At 39.2% G+C, this 20,465-nt stretch overlaps 1 protein-coding gene across 1 annotated transcript in view; it reads left to right on the top strand.

Annotated features, from left to right (window-relative positions):
* The first annotated feature begins 7,696 nt into the window (after positions 1–7,696).
* Positions 7,697–20,465, top strand: part of ubl3a (ubiquitin-like 3a) — a 36,762-nt gene continuing 23,993 nt past the window's right edge. Inside the window, exon 1 of the mRNA XM_007554458.2 lies at positions 7,697–8,404. Coding sequence (XP_007554520.1) covers positions 8,378–8,404 — 27 coding nt within the window. The 5' untranslated portion in view covers positions 7,697–8,377. The remainder of the gene's footprint in view (positions 8,405–20,465) is intronic.

Here is a 20,465-nt window from a genome sequence, read left to right as displayed (position 1 = left end):
TGTGTACTTTTAAATCATTCATCCAATCAAGACCATTCATTTTAGAAGAAAAAAAAGCAATAGAAAACTGTATCTTAATTGTTATAATCATATTCCAATGGTAAGCCGCAAAACAAAAGAACTGGTTTGTGATTAAAGCATTACAAATTATTATTGAAATTATGTCATTTTTATATTTTTTTCTATAAAGGTAGCATGTGGCACCTTTCACTGACGACCACAGCTTAGGGTTAAGAGCCTCAGCTTGTTAGTAAGGGTGGGGTTAGGGTCATCTAGTTTTGCTTCAGCGCTAAACTGGATGAACTTGGGCAAAACTTACATTTTTAGTTTCAGCAGTGAAACTTTTTACTGCCAGTGCTTCTTGAAGCTGTTACATTCATTCATAATCCAAGTCACACCAGCCTACCCGCCTTATCATCCCCTGAACGCCGTGACAAATATGAATATTAGTCTACTGAATCAGAAAAAAATGTATCAAAAATGTTTATGTTTTACATACAAACCAATACGTTTGCTTTAATGGAAATCTTCAAAATTATCTTCTATAGTGGACTTGAAACAAATATGTATATTTTTGAGTGTCGGTAATACATTTATTAAAAAGGTTTGAACAAGACTTTTGCTGATATGGCTCATTCCACCCACATTGAACGTTTCATCAGGAAGTCAGTCTTGGAATCGTTCAGTCCTCTCTCATCCACAAACAAACCAGTCACCACCTAGAAAACAATGGGGCAAAAATAACCCGTAATCCTGTTATTTGCTCAGCAAAGTTACATGTGTTCATTAAACGACGACTGAATGAGACAGATGATCCTCTATTCTTGTGACATAATCTACTTTTCTGTTATGTGACTAAAGCATCCCCCTGGAGAGGCTCCTGTCTCATAGCTGCTTTTGTCTTGAGCTGTGAATGGAGGATCTTGACTCATCCAACGCACAATGATAATTTCTTCATGTCCACATTTTAGCAGTAACACCTTTCAGAGGCTGCTGATAAGGACACCTAATCCTTTACTCTAAATCTCCTGATTCCCGAGAGACGAATAAAAGAAAGGAGTGAAAGACAAGAAGAAGTGGAAGCTGACTCAGGAAACACTGCACCGCCTGGTATTTGCTCTGAAGCCACTGCTGTGCAGCCCCACCCTTGTGAAGCATAGCATAGTCTGTTAATGCGTATGTGCCTGCACATGTAGTGTAATGTGTGTTACTTGGCTGTAACTAATGAAGTGAGGAAAGGCAAGGTAGGATCAGAATGACATAGGATACAAAAACATTAAACAGTGCAAAAGGATTTTGCACTCTTCAGATTTTGTCAAGCTGCAACCACAAACTTAAAAAAAATGTTGGGAATTTCCGTGATAGAGTACAACAAAGTCGCACATAATGACATAAAACAGAAAAAAAGATGATCCATGTTCGTAAAAGTCAGAAAAGCAAATAGTTAGCCATCTTTAACTGCAGTAACTTCTGGAAGCAACAGCAACAGTACTGAAGTAAAACAACTGCAGCCCGTTCACTCTAAAGCACGCTGATTTGGAATGGAGATCACAAATGTTTTTCAGCAAAAGAATAGTATTTACTGTGTGTGTGTGTGTGCTTCTGCTCTCCACGCCATAGAAAAATCCTGCACCTGAAATTTTAGTCTCTAAGTGAAGGAATGTCAGAGAAATCCCAGGACAAATCCCTCTGTGAATGAGTGTGTTGGAAAGGTGGGCAGATTAGAGAAGCGCCCACCTCCTCCTGATCCGCAGAACAATGGTTAACCAGAGATAAGCTCTGGCTTAGAGTGTCTCTTGGTAAGTCTGAGCCAAATCCAACTCATATTTAGACCTCTGCTGTTGAGAAGGATCTGGACCTGTGAATGAAGGCAGTTCTTCGGGGAGATTGGATAACGACTCCTTTCTGACTATGACATGTTGAGAAATCGTTTGAAACGTAGGAGACTGAACACGCCACAGACTGTTCTGGGGTGTGTCCCATCAAAGCTATAAATTTCATCGCATTTGACTTGGGCTTTATGTGACAGATCAAAACAACAAAGTTAATAATTGTGAAATTGAAATAAATTGATGCGTGCGTTTCGATTGCTTTCACAAATACAAATCTACAAGTAAAAAGCTGCCAAATGTCACCATTTTAAGATTGTAGTTACAAAAGATTTAGAAAACTACGCACCATTTTACCCCACTTCACAAGCCTTGATGAAGCCTGCTTTCAGGAGGTTTTCTGCTCAGTTGGTAAAACAAACATGACACATGATGGTGGTGGTGGCAGAATCAAGCTGTGGGAGTACCTAGTCAGACTTGAAAATCTGCTCAGATTTAGAAAACTATGTACCAATTACCTTCCACTTCACAATTACACACTGCTTTGTGTCATCGAACAATAAAAAGAATGAATATCAAACACTAAAGTTTGTGGTTGAAAGAACGAGAAAGCGTGAAAATGTTTGAGTAGTTGGGTTTTCTGGGTTTTGCTAGGGGAAATGTACTCTTTCGAAAGGAAAAAAAACATGCAAGTTCTTTTGCTTACAGCAAACAAGCAAATAAGCATCATGATAATCCACTCTGTGTTGTTTTGGTGCACAACTATTTGCTCACGCCTATTGTGGGAGAGCTAAACTGGATGGCCCTGTTGGACCAAGAGCATGAAACGTCACGCTGGGTGTTTTGCTGTTCCGGTGGCTGTCAGCACAAACCTCTGAACCACAGTTCAAATCGCAAAGTCTGCCCGTCCCATCCAAGAATAGCTGATGACACACGGTGAATGATGTTGAAATCTGGGAAAGGTGGGGAGGTGGAAAAAAACAAAACAAAGAGCAAAACGGAGGAGCTTCTAAGTCAGGGGTGTCCAAAGTCAGTCCTCGAGGGCCGGCATCCTGCATGTTTTGGTTTAACACACCTGCATCAAATGATGGCTCATTAGAAGGCCTAAGCCAGACATGTCCGAAGTCCGGCCCGGGGGCCAAAAGTCGGCCTGTGGTCAAATTTCATCCGACCCACAGCCAGGAGGGTGAGGGGGGGAATGCGGCAGATGGACGCAATATCGCAACACCGTGAGTGAAACAATGACTGGGGCAGCCTACTATATAAAGTACTTGGGGACCATTTTTGTTACTACACATACACCATTTGTAGAATACGGAACAAATCACGTTTCGGTTCAATCCGGGACATTACATTTAACAGTCAAATACGGGACGGTTCTGTATTTTACGGGACAAGTTGGAACCCTAGTCGACGTTTTAAGTTCACAACCGAGAACGTCTTCTCACATATAGTGTGACAAGACGTTCTATTTGTGTGAGAAGACGTTCTATTTGTGTGAGAAGACATTCTCGGTTGTGAACTTAAATAACTCTCACTTACGGACATCTTGCGCATCAATACCACTGCCTTTGAACCAGACCTGGCCTATGTGCCGCAGTCCAGATCTCAGTATCACATTAATGCAGACAAGTCATTTGTCATTTACAATAAGTCTCTGAATAAATTTTGTTTTGTTTTTTTGAGATCAAAATAAGTCATAAATTCAGACAAGTTTTCAGTTTTCACTCCAGAATAATACACTTTTAATATCTAATCAACATTTACTAATATGTCATCTTTCAAATGAGCCCTGCACTTGTTGATATGACTTGCTCATTTTTCTGTAATTTTATTTAAAAATTCTGTAAATATCGTTAGAAAAACATTAGTGTTAAAAAAGTGAAGTTAAGTGAATATTCAATTGCATATGATATGCATGTTTCAAATGAACCAAAAGACATGCTTAAGATCGCTGAAATTAAAATAAAAAAGCAAATGTAAAACACAGAATGCCTTGCTGAAATTTATTTAAATATATTGCTGTTCTATGTAAAGAACATCAACCAAGGTCGGCCCCCCTACATTTTTAACATACCAAATCTGGCCCCCTATGCAAAAAGTTTGGACACCCCTGGCCTAAGCAGAACATTGACATGCTGAAAAGGTTGTTGCTACCGCTAGGGAGAGAACTAAAACATGCAGGATGCCGGCCCTCGAGGACCGACTTTGGACACCCCTGTTCTAAGTGCTGCTGTGCTTTGGAGCCTGTGTTTATATGCGGAGCAGTGACTGTGCCGCCCCTTCAAAGCCAAAAAGCCGCAACTGTTTTGTAGTTACACTGACAACAATATTCGTGCTTCCCTGAAAGGGGATAACGCCTCAACGCTAATCATATCCTTTGACCTTTGCAGCAAACAACCAACAGCTCCCGCATATGTGCTGCATGTCAACAACACGTCTGTGCAGATGGCAGGTGCTCCGATGAAAATCCAAACAGGAACACAGTCAGCCGCCTCAGAGGGACACAGAGGCATATTGTCTCAACTCTAAATGTAACATTTATATTTGATCAGCAGACCTTACTGAGAGGAACTAGGAAACTGTAGTAAAGGTGACCTGGGAGTTCATATTACACAGAGCAGCACTGTCAAACAAGTACAGACAAGTGCTGAGGAGGGAAACATCGGCTGCCCACACAGACACACAGACTCTGAACACATGCAAACGCTGAAACCTGATCGCATTTATGGCAAGAAGGTGAAGAAGAAATATCAGTTGCGAGTTGTACACATGCATTTTTGATGAAATGGGAGTCGGAGGAAATCTCATGATAAATGATTACCTGCACCTCATCCTGTTTAATGAACAAAATTCACACGTAATATGCAGCCAAGTCACAAGAAATTGCAAAAACATCTTGCTTTACGCCCCAGCTAAAACAAGCTGGGGTACGTTTGTAATCTTAGATCTGATTATAACTGTTTTGTCTGCAGTTATAATCAGATCTAAGATTACAAACGTACAGAATTTAAAACTTCACTTCAAAATGTAGGGCAGAAAATTGAAACAATTTCTCATTTAAGGCAACTTGAATCATTACTAAAACAGCTAACCTGAGTTTTCTGTAAAATACAACCAAACACCCTTCATATCTGCTCTGTTTTGTTGTCTTTGCAGGTGGCTCAGGGATTATTTCAGTTCAATCAGGGGTCATAATCTGCTGTTTTAATAAGGGTCAACGCCAGGATACAAAATAGGGATCCAATTTGGAGAAAATGTCCCCTGAAGCCTGCATGCTTACTTTCTATCTATGTTGACTTAAATCGATTCTTTTTGCCTTATTTGATGTCAATGACTGAGATTCACAGAGTTTTTAAACTAATTTTCTTGTGAACTACTGCTGTGAGAATCCGTACTTCATTATTTTTGAAATAAAATAGACACATTTGCTAATAACTTTAAATTACTTAATAATATGTTTCAAGTTCACTAGACCCCAAAAGACAAAGAAATGGCTTTGTACCCTATGATGTCATTGCCCGTCTTTCCCTTGTGTTTCCCAGGTTCTTTTAAAGGGATTTATTGGCTCTATAGGGTCTGGCAGTATGCAGACCTGGGTGTGGTTCATGAAATTTAACCCATCTTTCTAAAAAATGGGGTTAATCACAATTAATTAATTATAAGCGATTTGCCTGAATAGTTTTTTTTCTCCTTTTCAGAAATAAAATCATCATTTGTCTTTAAAAATGGACAGCTACACTCAGTCACTGCCCTACTTTGTTCATCACTGACCTTAATTTGGTGAGCCGAGCAAAAAAAAAAAAATCACTTTCACACCTCACCCTGTTTTCGCACGTTCTGTTAGGTGTTTGTGCATGTGTGTGTGTGTGTGTGTGTGTGTGTGTGCTCAGGAGCCTGTGTGTGTATGTCAGACTCTCTATCCCCCTTTCCACTCTCCCTTTATGGTGTGGAGATTAGGTCGTTAATCCAGTAGACCTCATAGAAAAAGCCTCTCCTGATGCCACAATAGCTTTCAATCAGTCCACTGGGGAGAGGACGGACCTGCTGTTGATAGGCATCCTGACCCCGTATACACACACGGGCAATAACAAACACCGAGCCAAACACACAAGCACTAGTTCTTTATCAGGATTATATTAAAACCCTGCTATATCTAATCCATAAATATCCTGATTATTATTTCTTAATTACACCTCTCCTCAGAGACTACTTGTAATAAATTTGAATTTTGCCGGCTCTGATCACACAGCTTAACAAAGACCTTTAGTGTCTCATTTCTGTAAGAAATTCTTCACTCATTCTGCCAGAGCACCGGCTCATTTATTGATTTTCTCTTTGATTCACAAGAGGCAATCTTTTCCCATTGTCTGACTACCTCTTATTCAGCTATATGAAAATGTATCGTTATGTTATGGAGCACCACTTCCAGTTCAGAGCAGAATTAAGTTATTAAGTCCAACATTTGCTTTCTGCCCAGGATGAGAACAACTGAAAAAAGTTTAATCTTTAGTCATTAATAAAGTTTATAGTCTTTGTCCCTGAAAAACAGCTTAACAAAATGTTAATTAAATTGTAGTTTTAACATAAACCAAGAAAGCTTCCTTGAGTTTTTGGAGAAACAAAATCCATCTTGCATCCAAATCAAAACCCTTCTCCCTGTAAACATTTGATCAGAGAAAACCTCTTTCCTCTGATTCTCTGTTCCCTTCTGGATAATAATAAAAAGTACTGTCTTCAATTCTGTTCAGACTCCACTTTGGTGGACTGTCGCCATGTTCTTGAGCAGGACTTTGTAAAGCAGCACAAAGAGAAACACCGAGCAAGGATGTAGAGGCGTCTTGAATTCAAAATAAAATGCCTTCTTAATTGTGGGGACTATAGCATTCAAATTCCGTAGATATATTTAAAAAAATATTAATGGAGGATTGGAAAATTATATGACATTTGAATGCAAAGAAACAATAAACAATAAAATAAAAGGCCATTTTTAAAACCCTTCCGCCCCCTGATATTACATACCGTACCCTACAAATTTGAAAACAAACATTTCAGTTATATGAAATCTAACTATAAGTTACCCTAAAAACAACCAAACATAATATCATAGCTTTTTTCTAAATGTTTTTTTTTTAAAGAGTCATCTTAATTGTTTTATTTCCTTGCAGCTTAGCTTATTGGTATGGTGGGCCTGGTTGCTGCAGTGTTAAGGCATATTTTAGCTACGAAGGGGGGCGGGGGGGATAAGCAAGGATGCAATTACTTGCCACATGAAATTAATTTATTAATTTATTCATCAATAAAATTTATTCATATGACTTACATAATCATGGGGAAGCAAAAGTCCATACAAAAGGAACTCAGTCAGGCAAATTCTGTACCTCAAATGGAAAAATTGTTTTCATTCAAAATCCATTCATCCATACATTTTCTATACACCCCTGTCGCTAGTGGGGTCAGGAGGGTTTTCATTCAAATTAATATTCTAATTTTTCAGTTAGAACAATTTTGGGTTTATATTAATCAAAATTAGCAGAAATAAATTCCAAAATATTATTTGCGTGTAAATGCAACATGAGTTACGTTTTTTTGTAATTATTATTATTATTTTTATTTAATACTAAAATAAATTCAGTTGTCGGTTTTGTTTAATTTAACATAATTCCGTGTTGTTAGAGTCCAATAACACGGACGAAAATGTGTTGGATCAGCTCATAGAAAAAAAAAGATCTTTTCAGAAAAATGAAAACCAGTGGCGGTAATGCTATTGAAAGTTTGTTGCCAACCGCCAATAAAAACCAAGAAGAAAAATGAAAACCTTATTTTGAAAGTCCGTACCGGAAGCGCTATGCCTGTCTAACGTATGGAGCTTTACGTTAGGTTCGAGGCAGAATGACAGCTGAGAGTGTTGTAAAGGTGCAGCACTGCGGTCCTTAACAACACCGACAATTACCCACGCACTTTAAAAACAAGGACCGACAACATTTAAGCCTTTCACGCTCCTTTTCTGCCTCCACCTGGACATTTCAGAGTGAAAAGGAGGACAGCCGCCGTCATTCTTGAGGATATTTATATTCTCCTTCTTTGCCGACAGAGAGAGCGAGAGCAAGAGAGAGAGAGAGAGAGAGAGGAAAAAGATCCGGATGTACCAGCAGTATTGGTTTTTTTCGCTTGGCGTAGACACCTTTCCTTCAACGGAATATTGTTGATGATTGGAGGGTCGAAGGAGGCCCTCGGGTCGACAGCTAACACCATTAACGTTAACTTCTCCTCGATAGACACCTATTGAAGGATTAATTAACGAAATGATTGTGCAATCATATTGAGGAAGAAGGTTTTATATCCTGCCTTGACTACCTCAGTGTTGTGACTGGAGAAAGAGAGAGAGAGACAGTAGAAGTCAGCAGGAATAATACATTGTGTCTGTCTCCTGCCATAAAAGCCCACAGAGGACGCTTTTCTTCTACAAACACCGAGGAGGAAAGAGGGGACATTTGCTGTGTGAGAGCGGGGTGTATGAACGTGTGAGCACCAGAAAAACCTCCAGGATGTCGGGCAGCACTTCAGCGGACATGGTGAGATAAATGACTGGATGTCAGTTCTGTATCCTAAAAAGCCAATAACTTCCACTGGGGTTCCTGAGTCTAAAAGCGCAACACAGAAGCATAGCTCATGGGTCTGGTTTTATTACTGTGATTTTCAACTGCACTTCCTTGTTGGGCTCAAAATTTGAATTAGTCATGTTTTACTTAGTTCCTTATAAACGAAACATAACTTTCACAACTGGATCAATGTGGAAGGAATATTGTGGATATTGATAATAACAACAGCTCGCTGGTACAGTTTAAAGCAGCCATTGATTCTAGCTGTAAGGCACTCCACAAGTCTCCTGTTCTTTTATTTATGATGTTGAAATAGACCTTTGTTTGGACTTTATCCTGTCATAAAAGGGTACAGGATGTACACGTTTATATATAAAAAAATATATACAGTTCCTCAAACTATTGGTTTTTACTTCTCTGTTTAAAACAGCTGAAAATTGAATATACAGTGCCTTCTGAAAGTACTCATACTTCTTTATTTTTTCCCATTTCCTGACATTAAAACCTCAAACTTCTGTGTATTTTGTCTAGATGTTACATGGTAGATCAAAGCAAAAATAGTGGAAAGTTGAAGGAAAATTACACAAGCATTAAAATCCATTTTTAAGTTTTTATTATTATGTTATAAAACACTCAATTGCATCTGATTGCTGCAGAGATCATATAATTAGTCACAATAGAGCTCACTGTGTGTGTAATTTAATTGCGCTGTAGATATAGTTGTTTTGTGAATGCCCAATCTTTTTTTTAGGGAACATTAGTATGAAGTTGTGGCAAAGTTTAAAACCGATTTAAGTTTGAGGCCTTTAATTGGAATAAACAGCCAAAAGGCCCATGGTCGTTCTGGAGGGGCTGCAGAAGTTCACAGCTCGTGTGGGAGAAATTGTTGACAGGACTTCTAGTTGTAGACGCCACAAATCTGGCAGGAAAAAAGTCACAGTTGAAATAAACCCATAAGCCTTGTTTAAAATTTACCACAATGTAGGTGACACATCAAACATGTGGAAGAATGTGGTGCGGTCAGACGAGAACAAGGCTGACCTTTTTGGCTTTCATGGAACAGACTGTTTGTGTAGGAAAAGCTAACAGTGATCATTACCCTACATACACCGGGGATTGCTGTATCATGCTGCAGGGATGCTTTTCTGATGGGGTATAAAACTGGCCATTTTCATGAGTTTGAGTGCTCCATTCAAAGTCCAGAGAAAATCCAACTTAGAATCTGTGGTAATACTTGAAAATTGAAGTTCATAAATGCTTTATAAGCATTATGAGTGAGATTGAGCGATGTTGCAGCCAAAATGGGCAAAAGTCTTTACCTTTCTGTCGGTTAATGAACAAAACATTTACAGAAATACCTCCAGACTTGCAGCTGTAGTGAAAAACAGTTCTAGTATGGATGCAGAGGAGCTGAAAACAAATGTATGCCACACTATTCAGATTTTAGCATTTCATAATTTTCCTGCCAGTTCAGCTCTATTGAGTTCGAGCTCAAAATTGTGTTCACCTATTGCATAAACTTCCTCATATAATGCCTTGTTGTTTGTGTTTGTAATGTGGAAAGGTTCAAGGAACATGAACACTTATGCAAGGTCCGTGAGTTACGAACTGTTCGGCTCCTAAAGTCGCTGCTTTTTAACTTCTGTTGAAATGGTTTACCTTGGACATTTTCCTATGTTTTATTGGGTAAATGATTAATTGAGAAAGATAGATAAGTGACTTTTTGAAAAGGGCAGCGTTACTTCGAGGATTATGACAATGACATCTCTGCTCCATCAGAAAAAGAAGGTGGTGTTTACCAGATAAGTCTAACAAACTCCCTACAAACGAATTAAGTAGTATTATTTGTGGTATTGGTGTCACAAAATGGAATGCATAGTAAAGCTATAATTTAATGAACAGGTTCAGTAGTTTTCCTTGGTGAGTCACATCAAACATGTTCAGTCACCTTTGTTTCAGATTCCAGTATCCAAAGAACCATTGTTCAGAAGTGCTCATAGCTTGAACATAAAAAATGCTGTCAGGTGGTTTTAGTGGAAGAGTTCTTTTTCTCTGCTAACTACTAAAAGATATATACCTGTTCAGCTTTTTCCAAATTGTACTACCACAAACTTTAACATTTCAAATGCCAATGGAGATCTGTGGAATCCGAAATGGACTTTTGTGACTTTTTCTCTTAGCATTGCAAGATATAATGTTTATTCATGGAGAAAATATATGCACGTCCACTCCACGTAGCATTGGCCTTTTAACTCTCGCCAAACAGATAAACAATTGCTTCTCTAATCATGGCTGTCATCTCTTCACCTTGACATTGTGTTAAAGCATGCAGCACTGGGTTTCAGTGCAGCTTGTTTTTTCTTGTTTTTATTTTTCACACATCTCTCTCACATCATAGCTTAGTTTTTATTAAATAAATGTAACATTTAGTCTCAGAAGAGATTGACTTTCAGATGTCTCAGGGTTTTTTTTTTTCTCCCCTTGCTTTTGAATGAAGGGTAATTGAATCTTAGCTGTCATGTTACAACTTAGATGTAGTGCTGAGTTACACGGTGACCTCCTCAGACCATGGTCATCATCATCTGACCTTAGAAGACTCTTCAGACGCTTAACGTCCATCTTCATGTGACATATTAACTTGCCTCACACCAGCTCTTCAGTTGGTTTTATGAGCTCTCATCATAAAGATTTATGCCAGGCTCACATGGGTAAGAAATGCACCAGATTACAGTCACAAAATGCATCCAGCTGGATTAAGGTAAACTAATTCCAATCTGGGAGTTGCATGTCTGACATCTTTGCTCCTAGCAGACGTTTGGCACTAAGAATACTGCCAGGTCTATGTTTAGAAAGGATAAACTGTGTAATGTGCCCCTATGTCAAGATCAGCTATCCCAGCTGTGCATGTGTTGTTGCCCGTCCACACTCAGCTGACCGCCCCCACATCCCTCCCACCACCTCCCACTGAACAGCAGGTTCATTTTGTCGCCATATCCGAGAGCTGACCTCGGCGTATACATGGTCCCATCGGTGCAAAGGCATCTAATAGCAAAGCATGTGGAATTTCCACAGATTATGAGCTGAATCTTTCGTTTTCTGATCCGTCTCGACTGACGGTCTAATCCGAACGACTCCACAGGAACATTATTAGAAGGTTCTGTTTTGTGCTCTGTGGAAAAGTATAGGATTTGATCGGAGTATTTCCAGTTGAGATTGGAGAAATGTCTGCTTTTTCAGACTTCTGTCTCTTTATCAACTTTTCAAGTCTAGTCCCTGTGAGCCACTGTGTGTCATTAGGTGATTTTTTTCTCATGTCGCATCCAATTTAGCTGAACTTACTTGGGCCCTACTAGTGGCTTTGTTATTTGATTCAAGTGTGATAAGGCAGAGACGCAGTTGAGTGTTTTGTCCGTCCATCAATCCCATCCCAGCCTCTGAAAGCCTAACCTTCACAGAAAAATCTTACTATTGAATTTTTGAAGATTTGTGGTGTAAGAAATCTACTTATTTTAAAAGATGTGCATATGGTGGCTGTATTAGTCTTCTATTTATCAACAGTTAGGTGGTGACCAGGAGAGGAGCTTTGAGTTTGAGCCTCTAGTGTCATTAAACTTCACTCTGAATCTCTTACCAGCTGGTTTACAGCTCCAGCTTGGATTTTAGTCTGAGATTTTCTCCTCTAAGGGGAAGTATCACATTATTATTATTATGTAATTTGAGATCAACACCCAGAGTAAAGTTCATTTACTTGGTGGTAAATTCCAGAGTTCACTAGCTTCCTAGTTTCAAACATTGTTTATAATAGGTTTTATTCACTCAAGGTCATCCTGTACCTGGTTCATGCTGCTAATATGCCCACGGCAGAAACATAAAGGTCAAGTTCTGCACATAAGTAAGACATTTAAGGCTTCCTAATCTCCAGAACAATTACTTCCCTCCATGGTGGAGCTCTGTCTATACATCAAATGAGCTCCTTGTGTTCCCCAAGGAAACTTAGGCAAATATCAGCTATCAGAATCTCACTGATCCTGTGCAGCCGAAATCGGCAGCAGATGCACATTCTCTTTCAATTTCCTCCAGCTCCCTCAGTCAGTAGAAAAGCCCGGTTGTATACACATTCTTAGAAAGACTCTATGGAGTAGGAGTTAGAGTAGGAGGAGAGGAGACTGCTGGTGCCAAACACTGTGGGTGAATGAATCTGAGAGAAAGAAAAGAAGAAGGAACAGTCATTTCCCTCAAGAATGGAGGATGGGTTCCAGCGGAGTGAAAAGAGGGAGGGGTGAAAGGATACAAAAACTGTGAAGAATAAGAGCAGGGGGGAGACATACCCCAGAAGTGCTGACAAGGTCAAAGTGTTCCCCATGGCAACAGGGGGTTGCCTGGACCGCAGGTCTGAAGGCAAGTATGTAGAGAAGGCACTGCAGGTATGTGGCAAGTATGAGAGAAAAGATCAGGACTAGTGCAGACACATTAGAGGAATAAAGCACCTTTGGTTTGGATGGAACCTGATGAATGAACCAAAAGGAGACATGATATCCCACAGTAGACTGTACATAAACCCCCACACAGAGTGACATGGATCATATTCATAATTCCTCTTCTACAATTTGGTTTAAAGTCAACTCATTCACAGTTAAACCCAAATGATTTATTCCCCGTGCAGATTTAGGTGTACTCTTGTTTTCTGTTTAACTACAACGTTTACTTTGACAGCAAACGACAGCTAAGGCGACGCTAAAAGGGTATGATTTTTGAAAAGACAATTTCTCAGTTTATCTTTTCGCAAAAATGGCATATTGAAAATTATTTTTAGCCTTTACAATAAATACTAGAAAAGGATTTATTAGCATAAATGTAATCAATCTGTTTTTATAATTGCTGACCCATGCCTTTTGCATGCTTACATTGGTATTTTGATTATTTCCGTAGTGACCTCTAAGTTTTTGTAGTTGCAAGGCCTTCTTGCCATGCCATCCCATTAATATTTTACTTCCTGTTCAGTTTCTCTGTCGGATTCAAAAAAAAACAAAAAAAAACAGTATTAGTTCCTGTAAGAAAAAATCTTATTGGTAAAACTCTAATTTTACCAGAAATCTAAATCTGTCAAGGATAAGAAGGATGTTGAGGTTACTGCAAAACATGCTTCTGTTTATCTTAAATTTGATGGAGAAATTCTCAACCACAAAATCAGAGTAAAAGAGCGACATGGTATTTATTTTGGGACTGTATCAAACAAAAAAGAAGCCAATATTGCCCACAGTATCAAGAGCTAAGTTGACACAATAACACAACATCAACAGCTCTGCAGACAGGTGTATTTGTTTCTGAATGTAGCGCTCCCTGCGGACATATTTAATCTTTTTCATAAGATCAACAAGCAGTTGCAGCATTGCAGAACTTTATTTTCAGCCTTGGGTGCAGATGTTAGCACAATATTCTCTGAACCAATGTTATAAAAGTTTTAATAAAAAAAAAAAAAAAAAAAAGTTGTCAAATGTCTAAACCCCTGTGTCTCCAAATCTGCCGATTATTACATATTTGAAATTTGGCACTGGAGAGACTGTTGCTGCCTTGTTTTTGAGGGGCTAAAATGTTCTGTCGTACCTCCTGGTCCGAATGAGTCAGGGCTGTCAGTGTCACCACCAACACAAATTAACATGTTCTCACCACTGCCCAAATGACAGTGTCTGACTACTACCCACTGAGTGTGTAATGACTGAGAGCCAAAACGCTTTACATCCTTTTTTTGATCACTCCTCAGTCACTTCAGCAAAAACCTGCTTCAATAAAGGTTTATCATTTTTCACCGCAGACATGTTTTTTTAATCATTTTTTGTTTCTAATCTAATTCTATTAATGCTTGGCAAACTAAGTTATTTTTTAACTCTGCCAACAAAGCTTACAAAATAAAAGTCTTTTCTTGTAGACCAATGAGTTGCAGTCGTGATAAAGTTTGGGCACACTGAGGCAGCCTGTGTTTAGTCATTTTTGAACATATTGAAGTTTAATATCAATTTAAACAGCATTGAAAAATTCAAGTAAAGTATAGCCAAATAAGTTTTGCATAGTAAAAAAAAAAAATAAGCAAAGAGACCCTTGTCTTTATTCTTTACTCCTTCTTAAAATGGTTAAAAATACCCACAGAGATCAACTCTGGTTCATATGATGAGAGCGTCATTACTCAGCATTTTGAAGCAGGTTTGCTTCAGAAGTTTGATGAGCTCTTGACTGCTGAAGTAAGAGTGAACATCTTCATGAGATGCAAAGAGCTATATGGTTCGTTCAGAAAGAAGATTTAAGAGTTCAAAGATGTTGAAATCACCCTTTCCACTGCCCAGAAGTTAATCTGGCTATGGAGGAAATTCAACACAACTGGCAACATGCACAGTTCTAACTATCCAAACAACTTCAGTCTGCCAGCAGACCGCAAGGCACTAAAATAAGTGTTGGAAAAAAAAAGACTCTCAAGCGTCGTCATGGGACCTGTAGCAGGCTTCTGCTGCTGATGTGAAAGTGCACGCCTGAATAATTAGAAAAACACTGCACCAGTCTGTTTCATGGTGTGTGCATGATAAAAACACTGATGCTCTCAAAGAATTAGATAAAGACTAGACTAAAGTCAAGATGGAACTTCTAGACTAATGTTCTTTGAATTGACGAGTCTGAAATTGAAATATTTGGAAGGCACAAAAGAGGACATGTAACCCAAATACTGCATTCAATAAACAGCGCTTCTGGGCCAGACGTGTCAAGGTTTTGGGATCTTTTGCTTCAGCAGGAAAAGGGCAGTTCACCATCACAGAGTCCACCATGGCATGTGAAGGAGGGTGCTTTTGGAAATTGTGAAGTCATCTCTAAAGAAATAATTAAGCACAAGTATAACTTGACCCTTCAACCTGAAAGTGACTCAAAACATAACAGTAAATCCACCAAGAGCTGGCCTGAAATTAGAAATGGAAAGTCCTGGTCTGAGTCAAAGACTAGAGTTTGACCTCAGTGAGATAATTTGGAGTGACTCAAAATGGGCTGTAGATACAAGAAAACTCTAAAACATCTCACAGCTGAGAGTGAGGAGTGGGGCAAACTGTTATCAGATAGAAATCAGACTGGCCAATGACTACAAGAAGCTTTTCACTAAAGTTATTTTAGCTAAGCTAACCTTTTCCTCTGCTAGAAAGTGTTGGCAGGGATCTATGAAATCATTTTCTTTTCCTGAGATGTCTAAAAACTAAGATTAAATATTGATAACATTGAACATTTCTGGATAAGGCTCTGAATATTGTGTAAACTTTTCCACATTGTTGTAAAATGAAGCACATATCCTGAAATAATCTTGAAAAGTTACATTTGTTTCCACTTGTCAGCTTGATTTTCTGTTTTCTGTTAACTTTTTGTGGTTTTAGCTTTAAACTTTGTGTAAACTTTTACTTGGAAATAGCTTAATGCACTCTAAATCTATTGCACATAACATATAACTATCGATTACTATCAGCGTAAGGCTGGAAGGTTCTCTGTGTGTGGTTCACAGTCTATTCCCACATTGACCCCCTAAGCTAAACAGACACACACAAAGAGGCCAGAGGTCAGGGTCAGAGGTGAGCAGTGTGTTGGTCCCTGCTGACAGAACAATGGGACGGGGAATCCTTGCTGCTGAAAACAGCTCTCCGTGTCCTGAATGGCAACTTCAGCTTAACTCAGCATGTGCGACACAGAGCAGGCAGAGACAGAGAGAGGTCTTCAGCCTTGGGCCGGCATTTCTAACCGGACTTTGATTGACACATTTAAAGACGGATGGGGGTTGGAGATCCACAGAGTCACGAGAGTGCCAGTTGGATGAAGCATGTTGGTGGATGTGCTTGTATTGCTGATGCCATGTGTTGGCAGTCTGAGTCACACATCAGGATTACGTCATGCTGCCCTGGTGGCGCAGCTGATATATCGACTCTGACACTGTCACATGTAGACCTCACAGAGCCACGGATAGTCTGGTTGGCAGCTCTGAAGGGGCAGGAGCTGCACTGATTCATGTTCATTAAAAATGTGTTAGAAAATCGGTGACATGATGTTGAAACGCTGACAGATGGACCCAGGCGTTAGGTAAAACAGTAGTTCAACTTCACGGTTGAACAGCAAGGATTTATTTTAATTAATGTGAATGGAAGAAGGCATCTATGAAATTTTGTCGATCTTTTTGGTGGCTGAGGCCGTTCTGCATATTTCCAGGAGGTTTTTGTATCGACAGTACTTGGTATTAACAAATATTTTGTCAACATATTTGTCAGACTTTTGGAGCGATATACTGTCTAGCAGTCCCTTTTAATTGTTCTGAGTTAATCCAGTCTCATATTGATGTGTCCCCAGCACCAGCAGGGAGTCTCATGTAGGCGCTCTGGTCTATCGACTGCTTTTAGAATAGTTATTTTGACATATGCTTGCCATTGTGATGGTCATTTCAGCATGTGCTGCAGCATGTATATCCCGTCTTACCTTCTTCAAGAAAATGAAACCCATCCTGCAAAGACGTATTATTACTTACCTCTCAGTATTATACATTTTTTGTAATGTTTCCTGTGAGAGAGCTTGATTTCTCTTAACCTTGTTACACATTTGTTAACCTTGATTCTTGGTTGATCTAAACTTGTAGCATGAAAGGTAAGACACATTATTTATGATTAATAATGTGTCTTACACACATCATATGTAAGTGATGCAGTGATCAGAGGTCTAGTTGGGAACCTGGGCATTTCTTTCCCCTGCAACACTCTCCAGGTCATCCCTGCAGGACCCCCAGGCATTCCCAGCCCACAAGGGATTTATAGACCCTCTAGAGAGTAAGTCTGCCCCAGGGTCTCCTCCTTGTGGGACATGTCCAGAAATCCTCCCAGGAATCATCCTGAGCAGATGTCCAAACAATTTCAGCAACTCTTATCACCCTATCACTAAGGCTGAGTTCAAACACCCTATGGAGGAAGCTCATTTCAATGACTAAAAACCAAGTTTTTCTTCTTTTGTTCATCATCCATATTTCATGACTGTAGTGAAAGGTCAGAAAGTGGGATTTCCATTAAATTGAGAGCTACGCATTTTGGGCTCAGCTCTTTCTTTAACATGACAGACTGGAGAAGCACATGCATTACTAGAGATGAGGCCCCAATCCATCAGTTTGTCTTCTGCTCTGTCCAACCGTCACTGGTAAATGTCACACCAACGTACTCCAGCTTTTTTGCTTGAGCCAGAGACTGACCCCTGACCAGAGGCAGTAGCTCACCTTCTCTTTGGGAACCATGACCTCAGCTTAAAGGGAACTGAGTCTCTGCCTGACTGCTAGTAGCTCTGGTGCATGTTGAAGGTCAAACTAAACCTCATCCTCTCAATGAGTGTATATGGAGATCCAATCCAAAAACAACACAGTCAGGGTCAGAGACCAGGGACATCCATGACATAATGAAACCTGCACTATGAGCCAGCTTGACTTCCTGCCATGAACAGACATGGCTCTTGCTTTAGTTTGATATAAAACACATGCAAACCAGATAACCAAGCTCCCACATTGCCTGAAGCAGTTCTGCAACAGTAAAGATCTGGTCCGCTGTTCCACAACTTGGACAGATGCCACATGTTTCTCCCGAGTCCAAGGTCTAACAGTCGGTCTGAGTCTGATTAATAACTATCTCACTTTTCAACGACATTTAAAAGACCCGTTTGTCTTTCCAGAAATAATTTTCTCTACAAATTTGACGCTCCCTGTTCTCTAGAAGCTGTTAGAGGCCTTTCTTTGGCGTATATTGGGGTTTATCACTTGACGAGTTCAGTGTGCTAAATTGGTTTCCTTCCAAAGATGATCATGCTAAAGTTTGAAGCTCTAGTTGTCATGATAATTTAGACTGCATTTGAATTTGCCGACTTCCCAATGCCAACCATTACTGTTCACCAAGATTAAATCTCATTCCTTGGACTTACAAGTTAGTCAGACGCTTTTTTTGTTGTCAGCATTTCTAATCAACACAGATTGAAAGCTGAATACCTCTGTGACCTAATCAGATTGTTCCTAAGGAAGATTAGTGTGTAAATGTTAGAATAAAGTCTTATTCCTCTAGAAAATCTCCCTGTTTCATAAGCCAGTAGAAAAATATTGACATTAATGCCTTTGCCAAGGTTGAGGAATATGTTGAATTTAGGTAGAAAAAGCTTTCAAGAGGAAACATCTGGTTCTTTTTCTAGATTCTTCTGCTGATCCCTTTTGACAGTTTATTTACCTCATACATACTAATGCTCTTTAAATGCAACAGATATAAAAATGTGTCGCTGTCTGAAAATGATCTGAAATGTAGCCTCCCTAAAAAAAAGCAATGGAGGAGAGGGAAGTGGGACCGTAGTTCAGTTTTTATGCCAAAGATTTTAGCGTTTGAACGTGACATACATGAGTGGGAGTGGGTGTGAGTAATATACAGGCGTTCTCTAACACGCCCACTCCTGCTTACTAAACCCTTTGGGCCTGCAGCCTGTTCTGATCTGCCTGTGTGTGTGTGTGTATGTGTTTTGTCCACACAATTATGCATGTTCATATTTGCATGAAAACACAGCCAAAGCACAACCTGTCCTTCCTGTTGAGCGTGACGTGTTTGCTGTCGGCATCGCCGGCTGTGGAAACACCCACACTGGTTCGTTGTTGCTCCACATCCTTGTTCAAGCTGAGCTGCATCCAAGAGTTTGGATGGAACAAGACTGTAAAAGTGTCATTTTCCTAGATCTGGATAAGTATGGGTCAACAAAATAAATATATAGATGCATTTCCTGACACTCTATTCCACATTTTCTCATCCTAAGTGCTTAAGTGAAGGTCAACTATCCTTCTTTTGTTTCCCGAGGTCAAAAAGTCCAGGGCCTTCGACTTAAGCACTTATGATTGCCTAGTCCTGGACGACTTAGAATCTGCATCAGCCTCTATCCTTGCATCATGGATTTTGAAATGGAACTAATCTAAACTAGTTCAGATGCCAAATAAGCTCTGAAATAACCTTTTAATTCGCAATGCCAAATCAATTTTAGTGTTGCTTTTTCATGGTTTGTGATACATAAAACTAAACTAAACATTTGTGCTTAAATGTCCAAAATGTGACATAAACAAAACAAAAAATCAAAACATTTGAAATCAGTTGTAATTTCACAGTTGTTTTGGAGCCCTGATGTAAGGGACCATATGTTTCTCCGCCCCTGTAACATTTGATCCTTGTTACATTGAAAATACCTAAAAAACATATGATATGTGTAATTCATCTCCTTCAGTATTGTCCTAGTTATGGTCAAACTGGGAGTTTGCTCATTTTATTCTCATTTTATTTTTTAAGTTTATTAGTCAAGAAAGTTGTTTTTGGAGATGATTTGAAATGATGATTGATACTTTGATTTGAAAGTAAAAAAGGGAAAGGAAAGTGGACTTGTGAAAAGGTCACAGAGACGTGTTTAAAAAAATCATGACTAAAACAATACAATAATGTTCTGTGTATTTTGATCAGTGCAGTATTGCAATTTGATTTTTTCTTTGCATGCAGATGAGTTCAAATTATTACTTAGCTTTAAAACTACATTTGAAATTTATTTTAAATAGATGTTTTATTACAGCTTTAAAACTACATTTTAAAGTGAAACTTTAAATGTAGTTTTAAAGCTGTAATCATTTGAATGTTTGCTAAGCAAAATACACAAATGAACAATTTTGATTACTGAATAGAGAACTGTCCTTGTGCATGTGTGTGTGTGTGTGTGTGTCTGTGTGTGGGGGTGCGTGTGCGTGTGTGTGTGTGTGTGTGGAGGAGAAGTAGAGGATGGGAAGGGGTTGGTGTACTACCAGCTCAATAAAAGGGGCCTTTCAGCTGCACTGGAAACAATTTCCAGCTGAGGGGACATTTTTATTAAAGCTCTACTCTGCTTGCACACGCTGTGAGTGTGTTTTGCGTCAGAACAGCCAGCAAGCATGAATCAAATGTCCCTTTCGGACCGTTTTTTGGTACAAGTTGCTACTTCTAAATTGGTA

This window comes from Poecilia formosa, unplaced genomic scaffold (assembly GCF_000485575.1).
Source record: "Poecilia formosa unplaced genomic scaffold, Poecilia_formosa-5.1.2 Scaffold3, whole genome shotgun sequence".
Taxonomy (NCBI): Eukaryota; Metazoa; Chordata; class Actinopteri; order Cyprinodontiformes; family Poeciliidae; genus Poecilia; species Poecilia formosa.
This window is presented reverse-complemented; position numbering and strand designations above follow the sequence as displayed.